The sequence below is a fragment of the Leopardus geoffroyi genome, chromosome A1 (assembly GCF_018350155.1).
Source record: "Leopardus geoffroyi isolate Oge1 chromosome A1, O.geoffroyi_Oge1_pat1.0, whole genome shotgun sequence".
NCBI classification, from domain to species: Eukaryota; Metazoa; Chordata; class Mammalia; order Carnivora; family Felidae; genus Leopardus; species Leopardus geoffroyi.
In genome coordinates, this window is record NC_059326.1 from 29,199,834 (window position 1) to 29,221,248 (window position 21,415).

The 21,415-nt window shown below is 40.1% G+C and overlaps 2 protein-coding genes across 21 annotated transcripts in view; one reads left to right on the plus strand and one right to left on the minus strand.

The window, feature by feature from the left end:
* Nucleotides 1-14,987, minus strand: part of NAA16 (N-alpha-acetyltransferase 16, NatA auxiliary subunit) — a 66,036-nt gene extending 51,049 nt beyond the window's left edge. For 8 of the 17 annotated variants that reach the window (XM_045477924.1, XM_045477904.1, XM_045477915.1 and 5 more), the window contains exons 1-6: nucleotides 14,710-14,987; nucleotides 9,604-9,688; nucleotides 7,689-7,793; nucleotides 5,954-6,111; nucleotides 3,748-3,882; nucleotides 767-920 (exon numbers count right to left, since the gene is read on the minus strand). In XM_045477924.1, the coding sequence (XP_045333880.1) occupies nucleotides 767-920; nucleotides 3,748-3,882; nucleotides 5,954-6,111; nucleotides 7,689-7,793; nucleotides 9,604-9,688; nucleotides 14,710-14,763 (691 nt within the window). In that variant the 5' untranslated portion in view covers nucleotides 14,764-14,987. Of the gene's footprint in view, nucleotides 1-766; nucleotides 921-3,747; nucleotides 3,883-5,953; nucleotides 6,112-6,185; nucleotides 6,629-6,654; nucleotides 6,685-7,688; nucleotides 7,796-9,603; nucleotides 9,689-14,709 lie in introns of those variants that run through there. The other 9 variants (XM_045477932.1, XM_045477891.1, XM_045477953.1 and 6 more) reach the window with 8 other exon arrangements.
* The window catches only part of MTRF1 (mitochondrial translation release factor 1), a 71,454-nt gene continuing 64,636 nt past the window's right edge, over nucleotides 14,598-21,415 (plus strand). For 3 of the 4 annotated variants that reach the window (XM_045478033.1, XM_045478024.1, XM_045478041.1), the window contains exon 1: nucleotides 15,119-15,232. The gene's annotated coding sequence lies outside the window, so the exon portion shown is untranslated. Of the gene's footprint in view, nucleotides 14,728-15,118; nucleotides 15,233-21,415 lie in introns of those variants that run through there. The other variant, XM_045478034.1, reaches the window with a different exon arrangement.

The window sequence follows — 21,415 nt, forward strand, 5'->3', positions numbered from 1 at the left end:
CAAGTCTTTAACCTCTCTAAACTTTAGTCTCCTCAACTATAAAATGGGGATAATCTACCCATGTTAGAAGTGCTAAAAAATTAAATGAAATAAAGAAGTTTAAGCAACTACCATACTCTGAGACACAGGAAAAGTAAATAAATGTTAGCTATTATTTTTATGAAGTTTAGAAGTCCTGCAACTATATGAAACTTTAGTTTTAAGCTAATTATTGCTTTAGTTGGACATTTTATTATGTACTGCTCAGAGAATGTTAACTGATGAGCAAACTTTGTTTTAAACAAATGTACTTGACCCTTTGTTGATGAACATTTTAAACAAACTATTTATTATCAGGATCCTGCCTTCATAATTAGCCCATATTGAAAATAAAGCAATCTTACTTTCATAATGACCCCAGTGTCATCATTTCATGGATATATATTTGGGGGTGAGAAGTATGAAGGGAGTATAAGACACTGCCTACGAAAATGGAATCTGGAGCCAAAATCCCTAGACTCAAATCCAGCATTACCCAGCTTACTTAGCTGTATGACTTTGGGCAAAGCACTTAACCAGTCTGATTCCTCAGCCCCTCCTCTCTAAAATGAATATAAGAACCATATCATGGTATTGTTCTGAGAATTAACTTAATAGACATTAGATTAATAATAATGTTTTTTATTACATACGAAGTCTTATTTAAGTACTAGGGCAGAGTAAATATGTAGCTTTTATTCTTTTCTTTAATTGAGGCCACTGATAAAGAAAAAGCAGGTCAACTTACCTTTAATTTCTTCCACCAAAAGTTTATCACATATCTGTTTCTCATATGTTTCTATATGTTCCAAAGATTCCTGAAATAGGTCTGCCTCTCTCATCACTTGATTCTGGTATAGTATCAGTTCACTATATTCATAGTCTATTTTGTTGGGAGGAACCTGAAAAAAATTAACAAAAATTATTTATATAATTATATAAAACAGTTTTACACCTTTAATCGCTTCCTCAGAAGAGTCACTCACATAGATTTAAAAAAGCAACTGAGAAGCAATTACAAATAGAAGAGTGATTAATAGTGAAGAAAATTAATATTCTTTTTAAGTTTATTTTATTTATTTTTGAGAGAGAGACAGAGAAAGCAGGAGGGGCAGACATAAAGGGAGAGAGAGAGAATGAGAGAGAATCCCAAGCAGGATCTGCACTGTCAGCACAGAGCTCGATGTGGGGCTCAAACTCACGAGCCATGAGATCATGACCTGAGCTGAAATCAAGGTTGGACGCTTAACCGACTGAGCCACCCAGGTGCCCCAATACATTCTTTAAAACAAACAAAAAGGTGGCACTTCTGCCTATGGCAAAGTCAAGATTCAGGTCAGCAAATCCTATACCCACAGAATATGAAAATGGTTAAAATCCTAAAGAATTTAACAAAAACTACTAGAATAAAAAAGTTTAGTAGGGTGACAGAATACATGATCAAAATGCAAAAATCAATTATACTTCCATATACTAGAAACCAACAACTCAAATAATTTCATTTATGATAACATCTAAAAGAACAAAATATTTAGGAATAAATTTAGGAAACAAGACCAATACACTGAAGATAACATGCTGAGAGGAATTAAGAATCTAAACCCTGTGCATGGGTCAGGATACTCAATACTGTTTTGATGGCAATTTTCTCCAAATTGGTCTACAAATTCAATGCAATCCATATAAAACTCTCAGCAAGCTTTTCTGCAGAAATTGACATGCTAATCCTAAAACTCAAATGGAAATAAAAGAAACCCTGTATAGCCAAAAGAATCTTGAACAAAGTGGGAGGACATGCATTTCAAATTTCAAATATACTGTAAAGCAACAGTAATCAAGATAGTGTGGTATTGGCATAAGGAAAAAGTGGAATTGATAAACTATGGCTTATTTATATAATGAAATACCAAATAGCAGTTAAAAACAGATAAACTTGGGCACCTGGGTGGCTCAGGGGGTTAAGCATCCAACTCTTGGTTTTGGCTCAGGTCATGATCTCATGGCTTGTGAGTTTGAGCCCCCACGTTGGGCTCTCCACTGTCAGCACAGAGCCTGCTTTGGATCCTGTCTCCCTCTCTCTCTGCCACCCCCCACCCTCCCTCCCTCTCTCTCTCTCAAAAATAAATATTTTTTTTTTTAAATGGATAAACTAGCCCTACATGTATCAACACAGATATGTCTTAAGATGCGAAAACACTGCATATTGTTCTGTCAACTTTTAAATACACAAAGTAACAGTTTGTAATTTTTATGGGCTTATATATAACCTAAACGTGACTAGGAATGATCGATAACAATTTCAGAATAGCAACTACCTCTAGGGATGTGGGAGAACTTTGTAACTACTTCTCTAGTATTTCTTTCTTTATAAATTTTTAAATTTTTAAGGTTTTTTTAGAGAGAGTGAGAAAGAGTATGCACATGCAAGCAGGGGAGGGAGGCAGAGGGAGAGAATCTTTTTTTCTTAAAGTTTATTTATTTTGAGAGAGACAGAGATATCCCAAGTGGGGGAGGATCAGAGAGCAAGGGAAGAGAGAGAGAATCTCAAGCAGGCTCCGCCCTGCCACAACACAGAGCCTGATGTGGGCCTCAAACTCACAAAACTGTGAGATCACAACCTGGGCAGAAACCAAGAGTCGGACACTTAGCTGACTGCGTCACCAAGGCACCCCAAGAGAGAAAGAATCTTAAGCAGGCTCCACACTCAGTGCAGAGCCCAATGCGGAGCTCAGTCCCATGACCCTGGGATCATGACCTGAGACGAAATCAAGAGTTGAGCACTCAACCATCTGAGCCACCCAGGCGCCCCAAATATTTCTTTAAAAAATAATAAAATCTGCGGGGCGCCTGGGTGGCGCAGTCGGTTAAGCGTCCGACTTCAGCCAGGTCACGATCTCGCGGTCCGTGAGTTCGAGCCCCGCGTCGGGCTCTGGGCTGATGGCTCAGAGCCTGGAGCCTGTTTCCGATTCTGTGTCTCCCTCTCTCTCTGCCCCTCCCCCGTTCATGCTCTGTCTCTCTCTGTCCCAAAAATAAATAAACGTTGAAAAAAAAAAATTAAAAAAAAAATAAAAAAATAAAAAATAATAAAATCTGGAGAAAGTGTGGCAAAATGTTAGCATCTATTTATCTAATGATGCATAGTATATATTTTTTGCATTTTTCTACTTTGCATATGTATTAAAATGTATTAACATATTTACATAAAACATAAAGCTATATGTATGAGGAATAATTCTGTAATCACAAAACTATTTTCATTTTTATGTATTCTTTTCTTTAGTCATTTGAATATCATCAAAATAATAGAGTACAAAATTTTTCATAGTATTTATTCTCTATCAAGAATTCAGTGTTTTAGGAGCACCTGGGTTGCTCAGTCAGTTAAATGTCCAACTTTGGCTTGGGTCATGATCTCACAGCCTGGGAGTTTAAGCCGCGCATTGGGCTCTATGCTGAGCTCAGAGCCTGGAGCCTGCTTCAGATTCTGTGTCTCCCTCTCTCTCTGCCCTTTGCCTGCTCACACTCTATCTCTCTCTCGCTCTCAAAAATAAATAAGCATAAAAAAAAAAAAGAATTCTGTATTTTAATTTTTTCCAATTATTTCAAAAATTTTTTAAGTTTTCCCATGGGTCCCAAAGACTTTAATGCATAACTGAGAATCGGGGCAATATAGAAGTCAACTATTTTAGTTTGTGTGGGTAGGAGAAAATGTAAGAATGAAGTTCTTACTTGCTGAGTTTGTCTAAACTCTTCCAATAGTTTTAGTGCCATATCATAATCTTTCAGCAAATGGTATGCAATAGCATATCCAATCCAGGAAGCACGCTGCGTTGGGCGCAACTGAAGAAGCTGATACCTTGTCTCCTAAAAAATAAAAAAATAATTAAAAATTGTCTTTTTCTCTTTTCACTTTAACTGTGTCTAAAATATTTGTATTTCAACACAGAGCTGTAAGAAAACATTTAATGCCTTTAATTCCTTTCTAATGAATTCAAGGAATAAACATCAGTTCCTGAATAAAATAGAAATAGTTTTTATGTTCTTATCTAAATTACTTAAGTTCTAGAATACTCTGTTAATGCTCACTGTAAAGCTTTTACTAAAAAGCTATTCTTGGGGCCCATGCTTTTGGGTTGCCTTATAAAATTACTTTTATATAATGCATATTTCTTTTGGTAACTAAACATCTTTGAAGAGAGACTAAGATACCTTTTTATTAAACTAAATTCTGCTGTTTATAAAATCACTGTGTGAAATTATAATGTATTCACATTGTTACAAGAAGCTCCAGAAGCAGGGCGGACAAAGCCTGAGCAAACACTCAAACATCAGCCTGGAATTTTCTAACAGAACACTGCTGCCACTCGAAGACAGTGCAATAATAATGTAAGACATTAGAGAGAAAACCCCAGAAATTCCACCAGGGCTACCCCAAAGAATCCAGATATCTTCACTAGCACAAAATACAACCTTCCGACACAGCCCCCAACCCTTCACAGCTCGTACTGACTCTGAGTTTTAGGTGCGTACAACTGCATGGGGAAACAGGGTCTCACGAAGAACACTAGCTGCAATGAAGTTCTGAAAATGTAGTGTTTTTAGCTTCTATTGTTGGAATAGGTGCCAAGTGAGTCCATCCACACTATATGTCACAAGGAGAACATGATCAGTCTTTTCAAGAAAAAGATCTTTGAGCAAACGACTTAGTCAGTATCACTCCTCTCCCCTTGTGTGCCTGGTTTATTTTAGGCACATGAAATTAAGCTGTGTTACTCCCATCTCTCCTTTTCACCACTGTTTCTGTCACTTCCTTTCTTCATTAAAGTCTGGGTCAGTTTTCTTCTCTCTGCCAAATCCTGCCACTATCCTGCTGCAAATGCAACACTGTGGATCACCCATCCAAAACAACCTATTGTCTTAGAATCGAGATTTCCTCATCTTTAATGATCTCCTTTACCCCACTTCAGGGACCCATGAAACTTTACTGGAACCACACCCTAGACCTTACTACCACCCAGAAATCATAAATTCAGATATCTCACTCTCTGGCCAACACTCTTATTCAGTGACATTCCTACCCTTTTTCTGGGAAACCACCAGTACCTCTGGTTCCTTAGGTCCTTCACTTCTAACCACTGCTCTTGTATCTTCACTACCCCTTTTAGCAAGCACGGTTTGCCAATATTCTTAATTTCCTTGCCTCATTCCTATGGATAACTAATTTTAACTCCCACCGCACCTAGACTAAACGAAAAAATCATGATCTGGAAGAATGATACCTTTATTAAGCTCAGCAGAATGCTCAAAACCTGCAAAAATCTAGGCACAGGGTATAAGGATTTGTATGGTAGTAGAAGACAAAAGTAAAAAGTAAATGAAAGAACTTAATTTATTTAAAGAGAACTGTTAAGAGTTGGTGGTCTCCTTCATATAAGGGAGAGAATTCCATTGTGGACATACTGAAGTCAGGGTACTCAATGGAGTAAGCACATGGAGATACCCAGCAGATTGGAAGGTGCCAGTATGAAGAGGTCTGGACCAGAGAAAGACTGCTTTATAGCAATCCTGCCACATCATTTTATATTTACTAACCCATAACAGAGAAAGCTAATTAATCCCTACACTAAGCTTTCAATTATAAAAGCTTTGTTTACCAAAGCTGTAAATAGGAGGTAGTCCTTGCACATAGGAGGTAGTCTAGTTTTTTAAAAAGCATTAAATGAATAAACAGTTACCCTCTTTTCATGATTAACTATGTAGTTCCACAACTATTAACTGGGGAAGAATGTCTCAGGTGACTTTCCCCTTCTGTTATAGATGATAATGAACAATCAAATCTACATAGTCTTGGCCTATGCTCATCTCATTCTGAACCCAAATGTTTTCAAATTATGTCTGTTGTAAGAACATGTACACTTAAGACTAAAGTACTTACTCGATAACCTTCAAGGTCTCTCATTTGAATCTGCAACAGAGAGAGATCTCTCAAAATTTGTAGATTATCTTTATCTAATTTGAGGGCATTTCGATAGCACTTAATAGCTTCATCATACTTCTTATCAGAACGTTGCAAGAGTCCGTAAACATGCCAACCTACTAAGTTAAGGAAATAGAGACATTCACAGACACTAAAATATGCTATGCTACATATCTAATATAAAGCTTACCTTAATGAAGTGGTAAGTTGTCTTGGATTTTACTTCAGAATAATCTGGGGTCAGAGGGAGGGGGACAGGGAGCAGGTGGTAAGAGATCAAACCAGATTAGTCCTGACTGACAACTGTTAAATTATTAAAGTTGGGTGATGGGGGTTCATTAGTCTATGCTCTCCACTTATACGTGTTTGGAATTCTCCATTGTATTTATGTAACCTTAGAAAATTCTTGGTAAAAATTCCTCACGTTTCCTACCTCTTACCCCCTTAGTTCCTCACCCCAGCACCTCAATACTTACTGATGCTTCATTACTATACACACAAAAGCTGCCAACTATCTTTTAAATCTAGTTTATAGTCAATCAATTCTCAACACGTAACCATCAGTTAATTCAACAGTGACACTAACAACCACAAAATTTCATTTACTATAAATTAAAGTCTGAGCATATCTTAGAGCCAAAAAAAACTATCATACTTACATGCCCTTTCTCTTCATTCTGGGGTCGGCACTGAGATAAAGAAATAAGTATTTAGTATTTTGAGAGAACCCTAAGCTAAATACATGAAAACACTACTTAGACTACTGATGTTCAATACTGGCCAATACCTAGATGAATATTAAGATCCAAGGGCAACATGTGAAAAGATTGTGAATAAGCACACAGATTAGCCAAACAAAAATGAAAGTCAGTTTCGATGACCCATCCTTAAAAAGTACTTTCGGGGACGCCTGGGTGGCTCAGTCGGTTAAGCGTCCGACTTCGGCTCAGGTCATGATCTCGCGGTCCGTGAGTTCGAGCCCCGCGTCGGGCTCTGGGCTGATGGCTCAGAGCCTGGAGACTGCTTCCCATTCTGTGTCTCCCTCTCTCTCTGCCCGCCCCCATTCATGCTCTCTCTCTGTCTCAAAAATAAATAAACGTTAAAAAAATAAAAATAAAAAAGCTTTAAAAAAAAAAAAGTACTTTTGTCTGTTCACATACTGAGATATCAGCCAATGAAAAATACAGTAAGCATCCAGTGAAGTTACCAGCTTTGTCCCTGTGCAACAGAAACCAAACTGAAGAACCAATGTCATACTCAATACTAAATAAACTCTGTTTTAAAACAGGGTGTTTCTGAGTTTTTCTTCCGAAATGTCTAAAACAAAGTTTAAAGAACACAAATTTTACTATACAAGTCAGTTGGAATGACAGGTTTATGGATATGTAAGACAAAAATGGGTTTCAAGTCATGTATCAGTTCCTTTTCTCTCACACTAAGCACAACTGAAGTGAATACATACTGTACAGGGATTCTCTTTCAACCAACTGTAATAAACAAGGGATGGGGACTAGAAGAAACTAATATTACAAAATGTTGATGATTATTGAAGCTGAGTAACGGTACAGAGTTCATTGAATTCTTTCTTCTATGCAAAACTTTCCATAGTAAAGGTCTGTTTTTTCTGAATTAGAAAACCCCACTAAATGGAAAGTAAATGAAATAATAAAGTTCAATTATTGCAAAAGGATACAGACATGGCTCTTGACATCATTACGAAGTCCTTTACGAACAAATTCATACGCTTCTTCTTTTTTTCCTAAGCAGTTCAATGTTAATCCCTTCATAGCCAAAGTCTCTGAAAAATATTTTTAACCTCTATTTACGCACAAAGAATTCATATTCTCTTAGCACTATTTTATTTTGTTTAGCTCTTAGTACTATTTTAATATGATATCTGCCAATGCTTACATTATTTGTCTTTTTAATCACATAGTTAGAAACTTCTCTCCAGAGAGCCAAAGCATAAGAGACTCTTAAAAACTGAGAACAAACTGAGGGTTGATGGGGGGTGGGTGATGGGCACTGAAGAGGGCACCTTTTGGGATGAGCACTGGGTGTTGTATGGAAACCAATTTGACAATAAATTTCATATACTGAATAAATAAATAAATAAATACATAAATAGAAACTTCTCTCCAATACAAAAAGTAAAACTACATTTAAGTATTTACTGAAGCTTAGCCTGAATCCTTTTCTGAAATCCCTTAGGCTACGACTGAGGACTAGGGACTGAAATCCCTTAGGCTAGGACTCCTACAATGCTTTCTGCCTTTTAGAAGACTGTACAAAGGGGATTGAGATTATTCTGCTGAGAAAAGGTAACACAGTAGGCACCGAGTCCTGTTGAGTTAACTCTACTACAGTGGCTCCACAGCTTTCATCCAAGAGCACTTCTATCCACCATCTGATTTACACCCCACAAAAACAATCTTCCTTAGCAAAGAGATGTATGCAATGTAAAAATAAGCCTATTCAGTATTGGAACACACTTTATTTTTGGCCACAAGTTTATTCCAACTAATTCTAGTTGGAATATCAGTTTGCATTTCAAGAGTATAAGACTGGTGAAGGAGTAGCAACCCAAGAATATATTTAAGGCAGCTAATGAAAGATGGCTTATAATGAAATGATTCTCTGAATAAATCCACAAGCAGGGAATTAGACAAGAACAATGGTTTTCAAATGATCTCTGTGGACTCTGGTTTTCAGAACACAGTGATTCAGCAGTCAGACCCCTACAAACATCTTCATTTATCTGTCATTTTACACACATTTATCTGTTTTTTCCACCTGCTGCACTTTGGATAAGGGTTCCATGGAGAAAAAAACTTGAAAACAAGCTTTACATTTTTAAAATTCTATGAAATGAAGACTTCTTTCCATTTCCTTCAAAGAATGTTTTCAATGTTATTCGAAAACTGAGCAGAGTTAGCCTATTTTCTCAAGAAGATGGTCTCAAGAGTTACCCTCGTCTAATATTCAAAGACCCCAATTAGCTGTGCTCTGCTGTAGGACCGTAACTTGCATGTCTAACCTGATCCATCCTTTAAATAAACACTGGTCACCAGTGAAAAGGATGAGACAAGCAAATACAGACCTATTAACACCCTGCTAACAACTCAAGATAAACAATTTAATGGTAAATCAATAGTATCTAATTTAAGTATTTATATAGAAAGGTCAGCATATATATAAAAAAGACATCTACCAAAGAATAAATTACATCTGACTATTTTTATACTACTTCTGTATTGCAGATATGATCCTCATTTCAGACAAGAAATCAAAGTATAAATTTAAGTCCTATTCAAAGTAATAGATGAAATGACATCTATAAAAGTACTGTTATATACTCCAATTATTCCCCAACAGATCAACCAGTCACTTATCTGAAAGTAAAGACTGTGCATACACCTAAGCATAATAAAAGGAAAGTGACCTAGAATAAGATCGATAAGACACATAACCAAAAATGTTTATATACTCTAATAGAGAGCTACAAGGCATGGAATCTGGAAGTATTCTTCTTTCACTGTTAGGAATCCTATCTGTCTGATTTTGGAATTACAGTTCCCCAAAGCAGTCTCTCACAGATGAGGCAATACCTCCATGTTCAGCAAATTTTGGATTTGAAAGAATCATCTTGCAAAACTTGAGGCCATTTTTGTACTGCTTCTGTTCGTAACATTTCTGTAAAGAAATATGAACAAGAATTAATTAATAAAATGAACAGAGAGCAACTGTTCTTTGCATTATATAAATTCTAAATTTAAGATCCAAAAGTAGGTTTAAAATATATACAATGGGAAGGTTTTATACCAATTTAAATCACTTATAGCATGAAGTATATTTTCGTAAACTACTCCTTGCCAAGTTGTGCTACTATGAGTATTTTCACTTTTATAGAAGAAAAGGGAAAAAAAATACTTAATAAATAGGGAATTTAGGAGCATCTGGGTGGCTCAGTTGGCTAAGCGTCTGACTCTTGATTTTGGCTCACGTCATGATCTCGCAGTGCATGGGTTCGAGCCCCGTGTAGGGCTCTCTGCTGTCAGTGCAGTCTGTTTCAGATCTTCTATCCCCTCTCTCTCTCCCCCTCTGTCACTTGCTCTCTCTCTCTCTCTGTCTCTCTCTCTCTCTCTCTCTCAAAAATAAACATTAAAAAAAATACAAATAAAAATAGGGAATTTAATTGCCAACCAACACTGCTACATTTTGTAAAAATTCAAATCCAAAAGCAAAAAATATGTGATAACAACACAGAAAAAAAACAGAAATTGCATTAGTGCCACTTCAAATATGGAACCAAGGCGGGGCGCCTGGGTGGCTCAGTCGGTTAAACGTCTGACTTCAGCTCAGGTCATGATCTCACAGTCTGTGAGTTCGAGCCCCACATCGGGCTCTGTGCTGACAGCTCAGAGCCTGGAGCCTGCTTCAGATTCTGTGTCTCCCTCTCTCTCTGCCCCTCCCCTGCTCATGCTCTGTCTCTCTCTGTCCCAAAAATAAATAAAAACATTAAAAAAAAATGAAACCAAGGCATGCATACACACACACACACACACACACACACACACACACACACACACGAGCAACTACTGTATGTCCATACAAAACCTATTATATCTCATAGGTATTCCTTAAGGTAGGTGTCATTACCTCCTCCCTACAGACATAGAAACTGAAATGTAAGAGTTCATAAAATTTGTTTATAAGTGGCTCAGCGTACTTGCAAACTCTGGTCTGACTCCAAAGACCATGATCTTTCCATCACTAGTCTAATACATGTGTGAGCAACACCTAAGTGCCACCAGCCAGGCTCAGTAACCAGCGACTGTCCACCACAGCCACTGATCACATGAACATCTCATCATCTTCCAAATGAGACAGGCATGTCTCATTTAAACTGCCATGCATGCTCTTTCCAGCACTCAACATGCCAAGTTTATGCCCACTTCAGGGCCTCTGCACGTGTTCCTTCTACACGTGAAATGTTCTTCCCCAGAGCTTCCTTACTAGTGGAATCTCACATGTCACCTGCCTGACCACTCTAACACTGCCAGTCTCCCACCCACCCCCACCCAAAACATACACTCTCTATCATGTTACTCCATTTTCTACACCGCACTATCATTCCCTGAAATTGTTATTTGATTACTTATTTAGTGTCTGTCTTCTTCACCATACTGTATAACCTCCATGAGAACAGAGATCTTGTCTATTTTAAACGCTGCATCCTCAGAGTCTACACAAATTAGAACTGCTCAATAAATACAGTATACTAAAAAATATAAGTAAGAGGCACTTGGGTGGGTCAGTCAATTAAGTGTTCAACTTTGGCTCAGGTCATGATCTCACGTTTCTTGAGTTCAAGCCCTACATAGGGCTCTCTGCTGTCAGCACGGAGCTGGCTTCTGATCCCCTGTCCCCCTCCCTCCCTGCCCCTCCCCAACTCATTCTCTCTCTCTCTCTTTCTCTTTCTCTCTCTCAAAAATAAATAAACATTGTTTTAAAAATTTAAAATAAAATAAAATACATACATATAGTTTATAAGGTTCAAAGCAAAACAGTACCAGGAAGGAAGGAGGAAGTGGTTAATCTATGCAGCAGGGGTGGGACGTGGAGAGAATTAGAAAAGTGTTCACAGAAAATGTTTAAATTGAGACTTCTTGGGGCACCTGAGTGGCTCAGTCAGTTAAGTATTGACTCTTGACTTCAACTCAGGTCAAGATCTCACAGTTGGTGAGTTCAAGCCCTGCAACTCTTGATTTCAGCTCAGGTCATGATCTTGCAGTTTGTGAATTCGAGCCCTGTGTCAGGTTCTGCACTGCTTAGGATTCTCTCTCTCTCTCTCTCTCTCTCTCTCTCTCAATCTCTCTCTCCCTGCCCCCCCCAACTCTCTCTCCCAAAATAAATAAATAAAATTTAAAAAATAATAATAAATTGAGGCTTCTTGATCATCTCTAGGGAAGGAAACTTAGTTGGAAGACAAAAATGGGAGACAAATCTGAATTTTGAACCATCTGAATATATCCCCTATTCCAAAAATATTTAAAATAAAATAAAAATAATCTGAGTTTGACTTTAGGAGTTCATGTGACAAATGACAAGAAAAACACAAGCAGAAGGAACCACTAGGGAACAGGAAAAAAAGAAATATTACGGGTTTTTTCTGACTTAACAAGTGATCTGGAAATACTAATACTTGTATTACCAATAACAACAATAATAATAGTTATACTTATTGGAAGCATTTACTAGTGTCAGGTACCATTCACTTAATCCTTATTTAAATCCCAGGAACACCTATGAGGTTATCTCTCCATTTCAGATGGCGAGAGTGAGGCACATGGTTACTGAATTTACAGAGCTAGTAAGTGTCGGAGCCATAATTCAAACCAGGTAGTCTGGGGGCACCTGGGTGGCTCAGTAGGTTAAGCATCGAACTTTGGATGACTTACTATTTCAGGTCATGATCTCCCGGTTCATAAGTTAGAGCTCCACATCAGGTTCTCTGCTTGTGAGCACAGATCCTGCTTCAGCTCCTCTGCCCGCCCGCCCCACCTCTCCCCCTCTGGTTCTCTCTCTCTCTCTCTAAATAAGCTCTAAAAAAACAAACAAAAAACCAGGTAGTCTGTCTCTAGTATCTAAATACACAGGTTAAAGAAAAGCTTTAAGTTTGGTAAGGAATATATACTCAGTACAAAAGATAGATTCTGGTTTCAACTTTGCTACTAACCAAACAGAGAACCTTAGACATTTAGTCACTTACCATTCCTGGGTTTGTTTCATTCGTAAAAGAATGCATGGAGTAGCTCCAAAATTCAACAACACATAACGCCAATAGCCAGTTTGGGGAATAAGACAGGCATGTACAAGCCATGCAGAACATGTAATCAGCTAGCTGGTAAATTTGTACAGATGTGTTCAAGTACATTCATAATTAATTTTTAAAAATTTACTGGCAAAGCACTTTGGTCCACCAACCAAACTTGAAAAATAATTTTGTGACTGTTCATGGAGTTGGTGTAGCAAAATGATACCCACATTTATTGCAACTGTGAAATGATAAAATCATTCACTTTTGCAGCACCTTCCTAAATTCATGTAACCTTAGAGTAAATATTACAGACCCAGATAAGAACATGTTTAGCATTTCCCAATTTATTTAGGAATAAAGTTAATTCAGCAGCTATAACTTTTTTGTAACTAGAGTATAATAAATCATATAATTGTTTTTTTTATAATCTATTGATAACACGATTGGAACTAGAAAATATCCATATAGAGTGAAAATAAGTGTTGTCATCTTTTAGGTATAATGCCAAATGTCCTTCAATCCAATTAACAACTTATAGATGAACCTGAATGGGTCAAAAAGTTCACTTCTCCAAATCCATCCTGTGATAAGGGTATGGAAATAAATGAAAACTAAACTAACAAAAAATATATACAAGGCCCAAGGAAGCAATCTGTCAAAATACTTTAATTAGAATTTTTTGTTTTTACACTTGTCTCTCATTGTTTGCTCAACACTAAGTACCATGTAAAATTAAGACTTAAAATATTAATCCCATCTATTATGTATCTTTTTAACATACATGAACATACAAGAAGTTTAACATGCATGAAGTTTCTATTGGCTTGAAACAGAACAGCTAATATGTGTTCTTACCTTCTAACCTATCTTGATAATGCTTAAAACTATTCTAAAGGTAGGATTTTATTTATAGTAGAGGTAAGCAACAACTTACCATGTAAGTCATGTAAGTAACACAAGCTCTAAGTAATAAATTCACTCTTAAAATCTAAACGCTCATTTTCAGATGAAATGATACACTAGAAAAGACACTATTTACAACATCAGTTTAAAATCTACAGTCTCCAGCGCACAATGAGAAAGGCAAAGGCATGTTGCCTCTCCTCCCTGGAAGAATGGCCCTGGGAAACAACTGAAAGCACCAAGGACACTGGCACAGAACCCACGGAAAGCTCTCCCGTCTGGGCAGCAGTCATCTCTTCCCGGGTCCTATTCAGATTTCTGCTTGGAAACAAAGTAAAGGCTCCCCTCAAGTGTGAAATCGGCCAGTCGGCGCGACTTAGCCAATGCAGGGCCTGAATAAGTTAAAAGAGACCAAAGAGCTGTGTTCGACTTTTGACTTTGAAATGCAGTTCAAGTCACTTGGTCTCTTCCAAAGGGGGTAAGTACGGCACATCCAAAACAAAAACTCTTTCTAAAAGGGAGGCTTGGCCTCCTAGGATTTAATTTTCCCGTAACCGGTATAAGTCGGAGCCCCACTGCACCAGAGGATCGCCCCCTCTTTAGCAGGTATCAGCGTGCACTGTGCAATTGGTTAAGCACGAATCAGTGAACGAACACACCTGGCCAAGGGGAAAAGAAACAAACGGAAGGATCGGTAGGGCTGAGGTCGTGAGTTTGGCCGCAGAGCGCCGCAGAGGCCAAGGGGGCCACTCCCGGCCGACGCGTCCCGGCCCAAAGGTACTGCGGAGCGCGGCGGGGGTGCAGCGATAGACGCAGCGAGACGAAGCGCGCGGGGGCAGGGGGAGGCCGGCCGAGGCGGGGAGTCAGGTCGAGAAGGTTCGGAGGTAAACAAAGAACGGAGCCGGGGCCGAGCCCAGCTCGCGTTGGCGACGCCGCCTCCGGACCGATCGCTGCGCCTGGCCGGGTCGGAAGCGCGGCCTCGGCCACTCACCAAGATGCGCTTGAAAAGGTTGCTCTCCTTGGGCGGCAGCTGCACGTTCGGCATCGCGGCCGGCGGGGAGACCGGGTGCCCGGGCGCTCCGTTCCGCAGGAGTGGGCACCGGGGCGGAGTCGGGCAGCGGGCGATGGGTCACTTCATGGCCTGGAGTAGGGGCTGGGCAGGCCGGGCAGGCCGTTGGGCAGGGCTGGCAATGGAAAGGGAACGCGATCTGGGCTGGACAACCTCGACTCCGGCTCTACGGACTGGTGAGCGGCGGTGGCTCCCGCGCGCGGCAAGATGGCAGCTGGGGCCCGTCCCCTAGAGCGGGGCGGCGTGCGCCTGCGCGGGGCGCTCCGCAGGCCAGAGGCGGCGGGGGCGTCCGGGCGGCGGGGACCGTAGTGTGCGGAGTGTTAGGTTGCCTCTGTCACCGGCACCTTGGACGCTTAACCGACTGAGCCTCCCAGGCGCCCCAAGTGATGTTTATCTTCTATGAAAGTTTCCTGTGGGCCTAGTACAGCCTGACTCATTACAAATCGTAAGTTACTGATTGTACTGTGCTCTGATTGCTAGGCTTGTGGCCCAAGAGAATGTTTGTTATACCGCACTCACTTTTTGACTTCTCTGCACTCAGGAACTTTATACAGTGCTGGGCTCAAAGTAAAGTCTTGTAGGACGAAAGTCTTGTAGGAAGAACTTGTTTTCCGTCCTTTCCCCTTCACTTAGACTTCGAGAGAAGGCTTCTCTTTTCAGTGCAGACCAAAGACGTGTTTACAACGTATGTGAAGTCATTGGGTGGACCTGGAAATGGACTAATGTGAAAGCATGTTTGAAGTGTCAGTAAACAATTACTGCCCCCAGTTTAGAACACCTAACGTTGTCAGTGAAAACCCTTCTCGTCAGAAGGTTCTCCTTCATACAAGCCATATAATAATGACAGAAACAGGATTCAAACCCAGGATCTTCAACTCTGGGGCACTATCATATGTAAACAGTAGCACAGTGATAGAAACGTGTGAGTCTACAAAGATACGGATATGCATCGATGACAAGCATAACCATGCGTACGATGTAGGTTTAATATTATGGAATATGTAAATATTAGATGCATAAATTTATGTACACATGTTCTGAATCTTGTGCATATTTGTGTGACTACAGAGTGACTGATGCATACTTGCATTTAACAGGCTGTAATCAAAGCTGGCTTGAGGCTTATTTGATTTTCCCTCTAGCCTGAGTTGGTTGGAGATGGGAGAAGTTATCACAGGAGTCTTTTGAAAGTTTTTTTTTTTTTCTTTTCTTTTTTTCTTTCTTTATTTTGAGAGAGAGAAGCTGGGGAAGGGCAGAGAGAGAGGGAGAGGAAGAATGCCAAGCAGGCTCGGCCAGCACAGAGCCCGACATGGGGTCTTATCTCATGAACTGTGAGATCCTGACCTGAGCCAAAATCAAGAGTTTGTCACTTAACTGAATGAACCACCCAGGTGCCCCAGGAGTCTTTCTTTCAAAATAGGGTAGGAGGGGGCTTGTCTGGCTCAGTCAGTAGAATATGCAACTATTGATCTCAGGGTTGTGAGTTCCAGCCCCATGTTGGGTGTAACGATTACTTAAAAATATACATATTTTAATAAAATAAAATAAAATAAAATAAAATAAAATAGGGAAGGGACTTATTAAAAGGGGGAAGGTCCATAAGGGCCTATGTGTTCTAGACAGACCCTAGGCTTCTCTGCAGCTTCCCACCCACTGCCAACCTCTCCCCTTCCCACAGCCTCCCCAGCATCTCCCAGCAGTGCAAAGGAAACCTTTAATCCCAAACACTGAGAAGTGGTAGTTATTAATACTCATATTTAATAGTTTCCTCATCTGCCTTTCATACACCATGACATGCAATGCACGCATAGTGTGGTTGTCTATACTAGGATGGGAGTGAAGGCAAAGACTTGAAAATGCCAATAGTGTTGCTGGTAGTTGTCATCGTAAGCCTTGGAGTGTGTGAAGGATGTAACGCGTGCACAAGTCAGAAAGCCTGGATTAGCCAGTGACTGTAATTTTTTTTAATGTTTATTTATTTTTGAGAGAGAGAGAGAGAGAGAGAGAGAGAGAACGAGCGGGGGAGGGGCAGACAGAAAGAGAGACTGAGAATTCAAAGCAGGCTCCAAGCACCAGTCAGTGCAGAGCCTGATGTGGGGCTCAAACTCACGGACCACCAAACCGAAATCAAGAATCTGACACTCGGGGCGCCTGGGTGGCGCAGTCGGTTAAGCGTCCGACTTCAGCCAGGTCACGATCTCGCGGTCCATGAGTTCGAGCCCCGCGTCGGGCTCTGGGCTGATGGCTCAGAGCCTGGAGCCTGTTTCCGATTCTGTGTCTCCCTCTCTCTCTGCCCCTCCCCCGTTCATGCTCTGTCTCTCTCTGTCCCAAAAATAAATAAATGTTGAAAAAAAAAAATTAAAAAAAAAAAAAAAAAAAAAAAAGAATCTGACACTCAACTGACTGAGCCATCCAGGCACCCGAGGGACTGTAATTTTTGATTACTGACTTCTTGTTTAGTCTGGAGCAAATCTCATTTCCCCCTTTCAACAGAAAATGAGGTTATAATAACATTACTGTAATCTTTCACAGCAAGGTTGTGTGAATGTAATGCTTTATCATTTCTAAGCCCCCAGAAAACAAACCAAAAAAACACCTGCATTATAAATCTCAGTCCATTGTCTCTCAGAAAGAATGCTGAAGCCCCACTGGGGGCATCTCGGGCATCCACCCAAATGTTGCTTCCTGGTGCTTCAGGCAGCATGTACCTCCTTTAGAATTATGCACATAGTACAATAAAAGCAACAATGTCTGTGAAGACCTTTTTACATATAAGACATGGGCCAGTGATTCTCTTGCTAAGCTCAGTAGACCTAAGAAAAAAAGAATATAGAAAAGGATGCTCTCCACCCCCGTATTCACAGCATATTTTACAGAACCAGCTGACAAGGTAAAATCAAGTAATTTGCTGCTATTCCTACAACCAGTTTAACCATGTAATTAAAGGCTAATGGGAAAAGAACTCATCAGGTTGCCTAATACATTACATCTCAGATTCCCTAATGTGTCTGCTCTTGTCTACTTTCCTTGCTCTTGTTTTAGAGGAAGCAAGAGTTCTTCATTCTTCCCTTGGAACTCTTGATCCCATCTCCTTTTGCTTCTCCTGAGCTTTTATTCATCGGTTGTTCCCTCTGCCGTTTGCATTTTCTCCCTCATTTTCTAATGGGAGGAGACTGTCAGTAAACACATAAATAAACAAGATGTTCCAGACTAGGAAGTCCTAGGAAAGAAAGAAAACAAGGTCGTATGAGGGGAGTGGGACTTGAGGCAAGGACTACTTTAAACCAAGTACTCAGGAATGATCTCTAGGAGAAGTGATAACATGTGAACAGACCTAAAGAATGAGAAGCAAGTTAACAAGTAAAAAGCTGGGACAAAAAAAAAAAAAAAAAAAAAAAAAAAAAGCTGGGCCAGCATATTCTAGCCAAAGGGAACTACATGCAAGTGCCCTAATACAGGGACAAGATGGGCATGGTCAAGGCATTAAAGGGACAGGTAAGAATTTCAGGTTCAAGATGGTGACTGGAGGGTAGTATATGAGAGGGAAAGTGGCCTATGGTTCAGTTGAAAATATAAGCCAGGCTGCACAGGGACGGCCAGCTCAGGCAGCATGGTTTGTATTGGTTTGGGTTGGGTTGGTTTGGTTTAATCCTAAATTCAGCAAGAAGCCATCTTTAAGCAGGAACGTGGCATGCCATGATTTATTTTTTAAAAGGTCACTCTGGGGGTGCCTAACTGGCTCAGTCCATAGAGCATGCAACTCTTGATCTCAGAATTGTGAGTTCAAACCCCATGTTGAGCATAGAGCCTACTTATACACACACAGAAGTACACACACACACACACACACACACTTAAAAGGTCACCCTGACTACCTATGGAAAATGGGCAAGAATGGGGTTTCTTCCGGGAAAGTGGCAATTCTATTTGTTCCTTTAGATTTGGCTTCTACCTCCAGGAATCTTCTGAAAATGTCTGTAATCTCAAGAATTGATTTGTTGAATAATTATTGAGAACAATGTGACAGGCAATCTTCTAGCAAACAAAAACATCTACCGTCATGGAGCTTACATGTTAAGGATTACCCACTAGCCAACACTAAAGATTAGTTTAGCCCACAGTGTACCACCTTGTCCTGCTTGACTTTTCTGCCTTAGGGCACCAAGACCCTGCAGAATCCTGGGTTTTTTCCTCTTCCCAGTCATTCTCTGGTTCCTCCATCAACTCTTCTTCCTTCTAAATGTTGGTTGTCTAGACAATTCTGCTTTCTTTTTCAACATCAGCAATAAAATGTGTCCATCAAGGGGTATCTGGGCGGCTCAGTTGGTTAAGCATCCGACTTCAGCTCAGGTCATGATCGCAAAATTTGTGGGTTGAAGCCCTGCATCGAGCTGACAGCTTAGAGCCCGGAGCCTGCTTCGGATTCTGTGTCTCCCTCTTCCTTTGCCCCTCTCCCACTCATTCCCTCTCTCTCTCTCTCTCTCTCTCTTTCTCTCTCAAAAATAAACAATAAAAATTTTTTTTTTTAATTTTTTTTTTTTTTCAACGTTTATTTATTTTTGGGACAGAGAGAGACAGAGCATGAACGGGGGAGGGGCAGAGAGAGAGGGAGACACAGAATCGGAAACAGGCTCCAGGCTCTGAGCCATCAGCCCAGAGCCCGACGCGGGGCTCGAACTCACGGACCGCGAGATCGTGACCTGGCTGAAGTCGGGCGCTCAACCGACTGCGCCACCCAGGCGCCCCTAAAAAAATTTTTTTTAATGTGTCCATCGAGTACCTCCTACTCACCAGCAAAACAGAATTAATAAATCCTCCTGCTCCCATACCTTCCATTACTAACGCCAAGCAGATTTCAAATGTGTCTCCAGTTCCAAGCCTTCTTTTGATGTCCTAGCCTTTGTTTACACTTGTTTGTTAAACTGCTCCATCTACAAGTCTTCCGAGCATTTTCTACCTGGACATAAAAATAAAAGTTATCTTCCCATCAAACCAGTCCAAGTCCTGCCTTCTCTGTTTTTGTTAATGACAGCACTCTTGTAGTAAAAATCCTCTGGTCACCTTTGGCCTCTATTATTCCCCACATCCAAGTTGCCTAGTCATTCAGATTTTGGATCTATCACGTTGCTCCCTTTCCTCCCCTGCTTTCCATTCCCTCTCTACCTTAAAACTAAATATTGTAAAAACCTTGTAACTGGTCCCTCACTTTCAGACTGTTCTCTTCATTTCATTTTGCACATTGTTTCTAGACATGTCGTTTCTATCCAGATCTCTAAACGGGTCTCTGAGTCGTATCAAAACTTTCAATAGCTCCCCCATTGTCTAGAACTAAGTCTATTCCCAGATTTTTCTTTCCCTTTGCTCCTACAATTACCTTATGTTGCAGGGGAACCAGTAACTATAATCGATCTAGTATTTTCTAAATTCCATAGTCATATTCAACCTGATAGTTTTATCAGAGATTGTTTTTCAATACCTGAATCTTTTTTTTTTAAATCCTTCATCTCAGATGTCATGACTTTCATAAAATCTTTCTAAGTTTTTCCAGTGGATCTGATCTCTCTTTTCCATGAATTTACATAGCATTTTGTCCTTCTCTTATGCCTTTATCTTACTGTTTTCTGTTTTATAAATTATAAGTTGTCTGAAGGCAGTGGTTCTCAAACTTAGCTGCACTTTTGTATCACCTTATCCTTAAAAAAACTCATGTCCAAGGGGTGCCTGGGTGGCTCAATTGGTGAAGCATCTGACTTTGGCTTGGGTCATGATCTCATGGTTCGTGAGTTCAAGCACCACATCGGGGTCTGCACTTATAGTGCAGAAAGGTAAGGAAAGGAATTCTTTGCTACAGCCTCCAAAAGGAACATAGTCTTGCAGACACATTTCAGACGTCTAACCTCCAGAACTCTAAAATATAAAAAATAAAATAAAATAAAATAAAATAAAATAAAATAAAATAAAATAAAATAAAAACAAAATAAAACTGATGCTCAAATCCTACCTCCATAGGCGGATTCAGTTGGGGTTGGGTGGAGATTCAGTTGGGGTGGGGTGGAGAATGGGTTTTTTTCTTAAATCCTCCTAGATGATCATAATGTATAACCAACTTGGGAACCACTACTTCAAGACCATTCATCCTAACCCAGGTTTAAACATGCCCCCCATTCTTGAAGTTAAATTTAGATATAAGGCACAAAAACAAACTAAAAACGCTCATCACCAAAATTCAATTTGGAACCCTAGGTAAAAACCATTGCTGATGGCCCCACAAACAGTAGGTGGGGTCTAGAATTGACATCATTTAAAGTGTCTGGGTTTGGGGTACCTAGGTGGCTTAGTCGGTTAAGCATCGACTTCAGCTCAGGTCATGATCCCACGGTCTGTGAGTTTGAGCCCCATGTTGGGCTCTGTACTGACAGCTCAAGGCCTGGAGCCTGCTTCGGATTCTGTTTTCCTCTCTCTCTCTCTCTCGGCCCCTCCCTGACTTGTGCTCTGTCTCTCAAAAATAAATAAACATTAAAAAAAAATTTTTTTTTTCAAATAAAGTCTCTGGATAAGCACAGAAACATTATTACACAAGAGTTCACCCAAAACCAGTCAGATTTACACCCCTCCAGGCATCTCACTT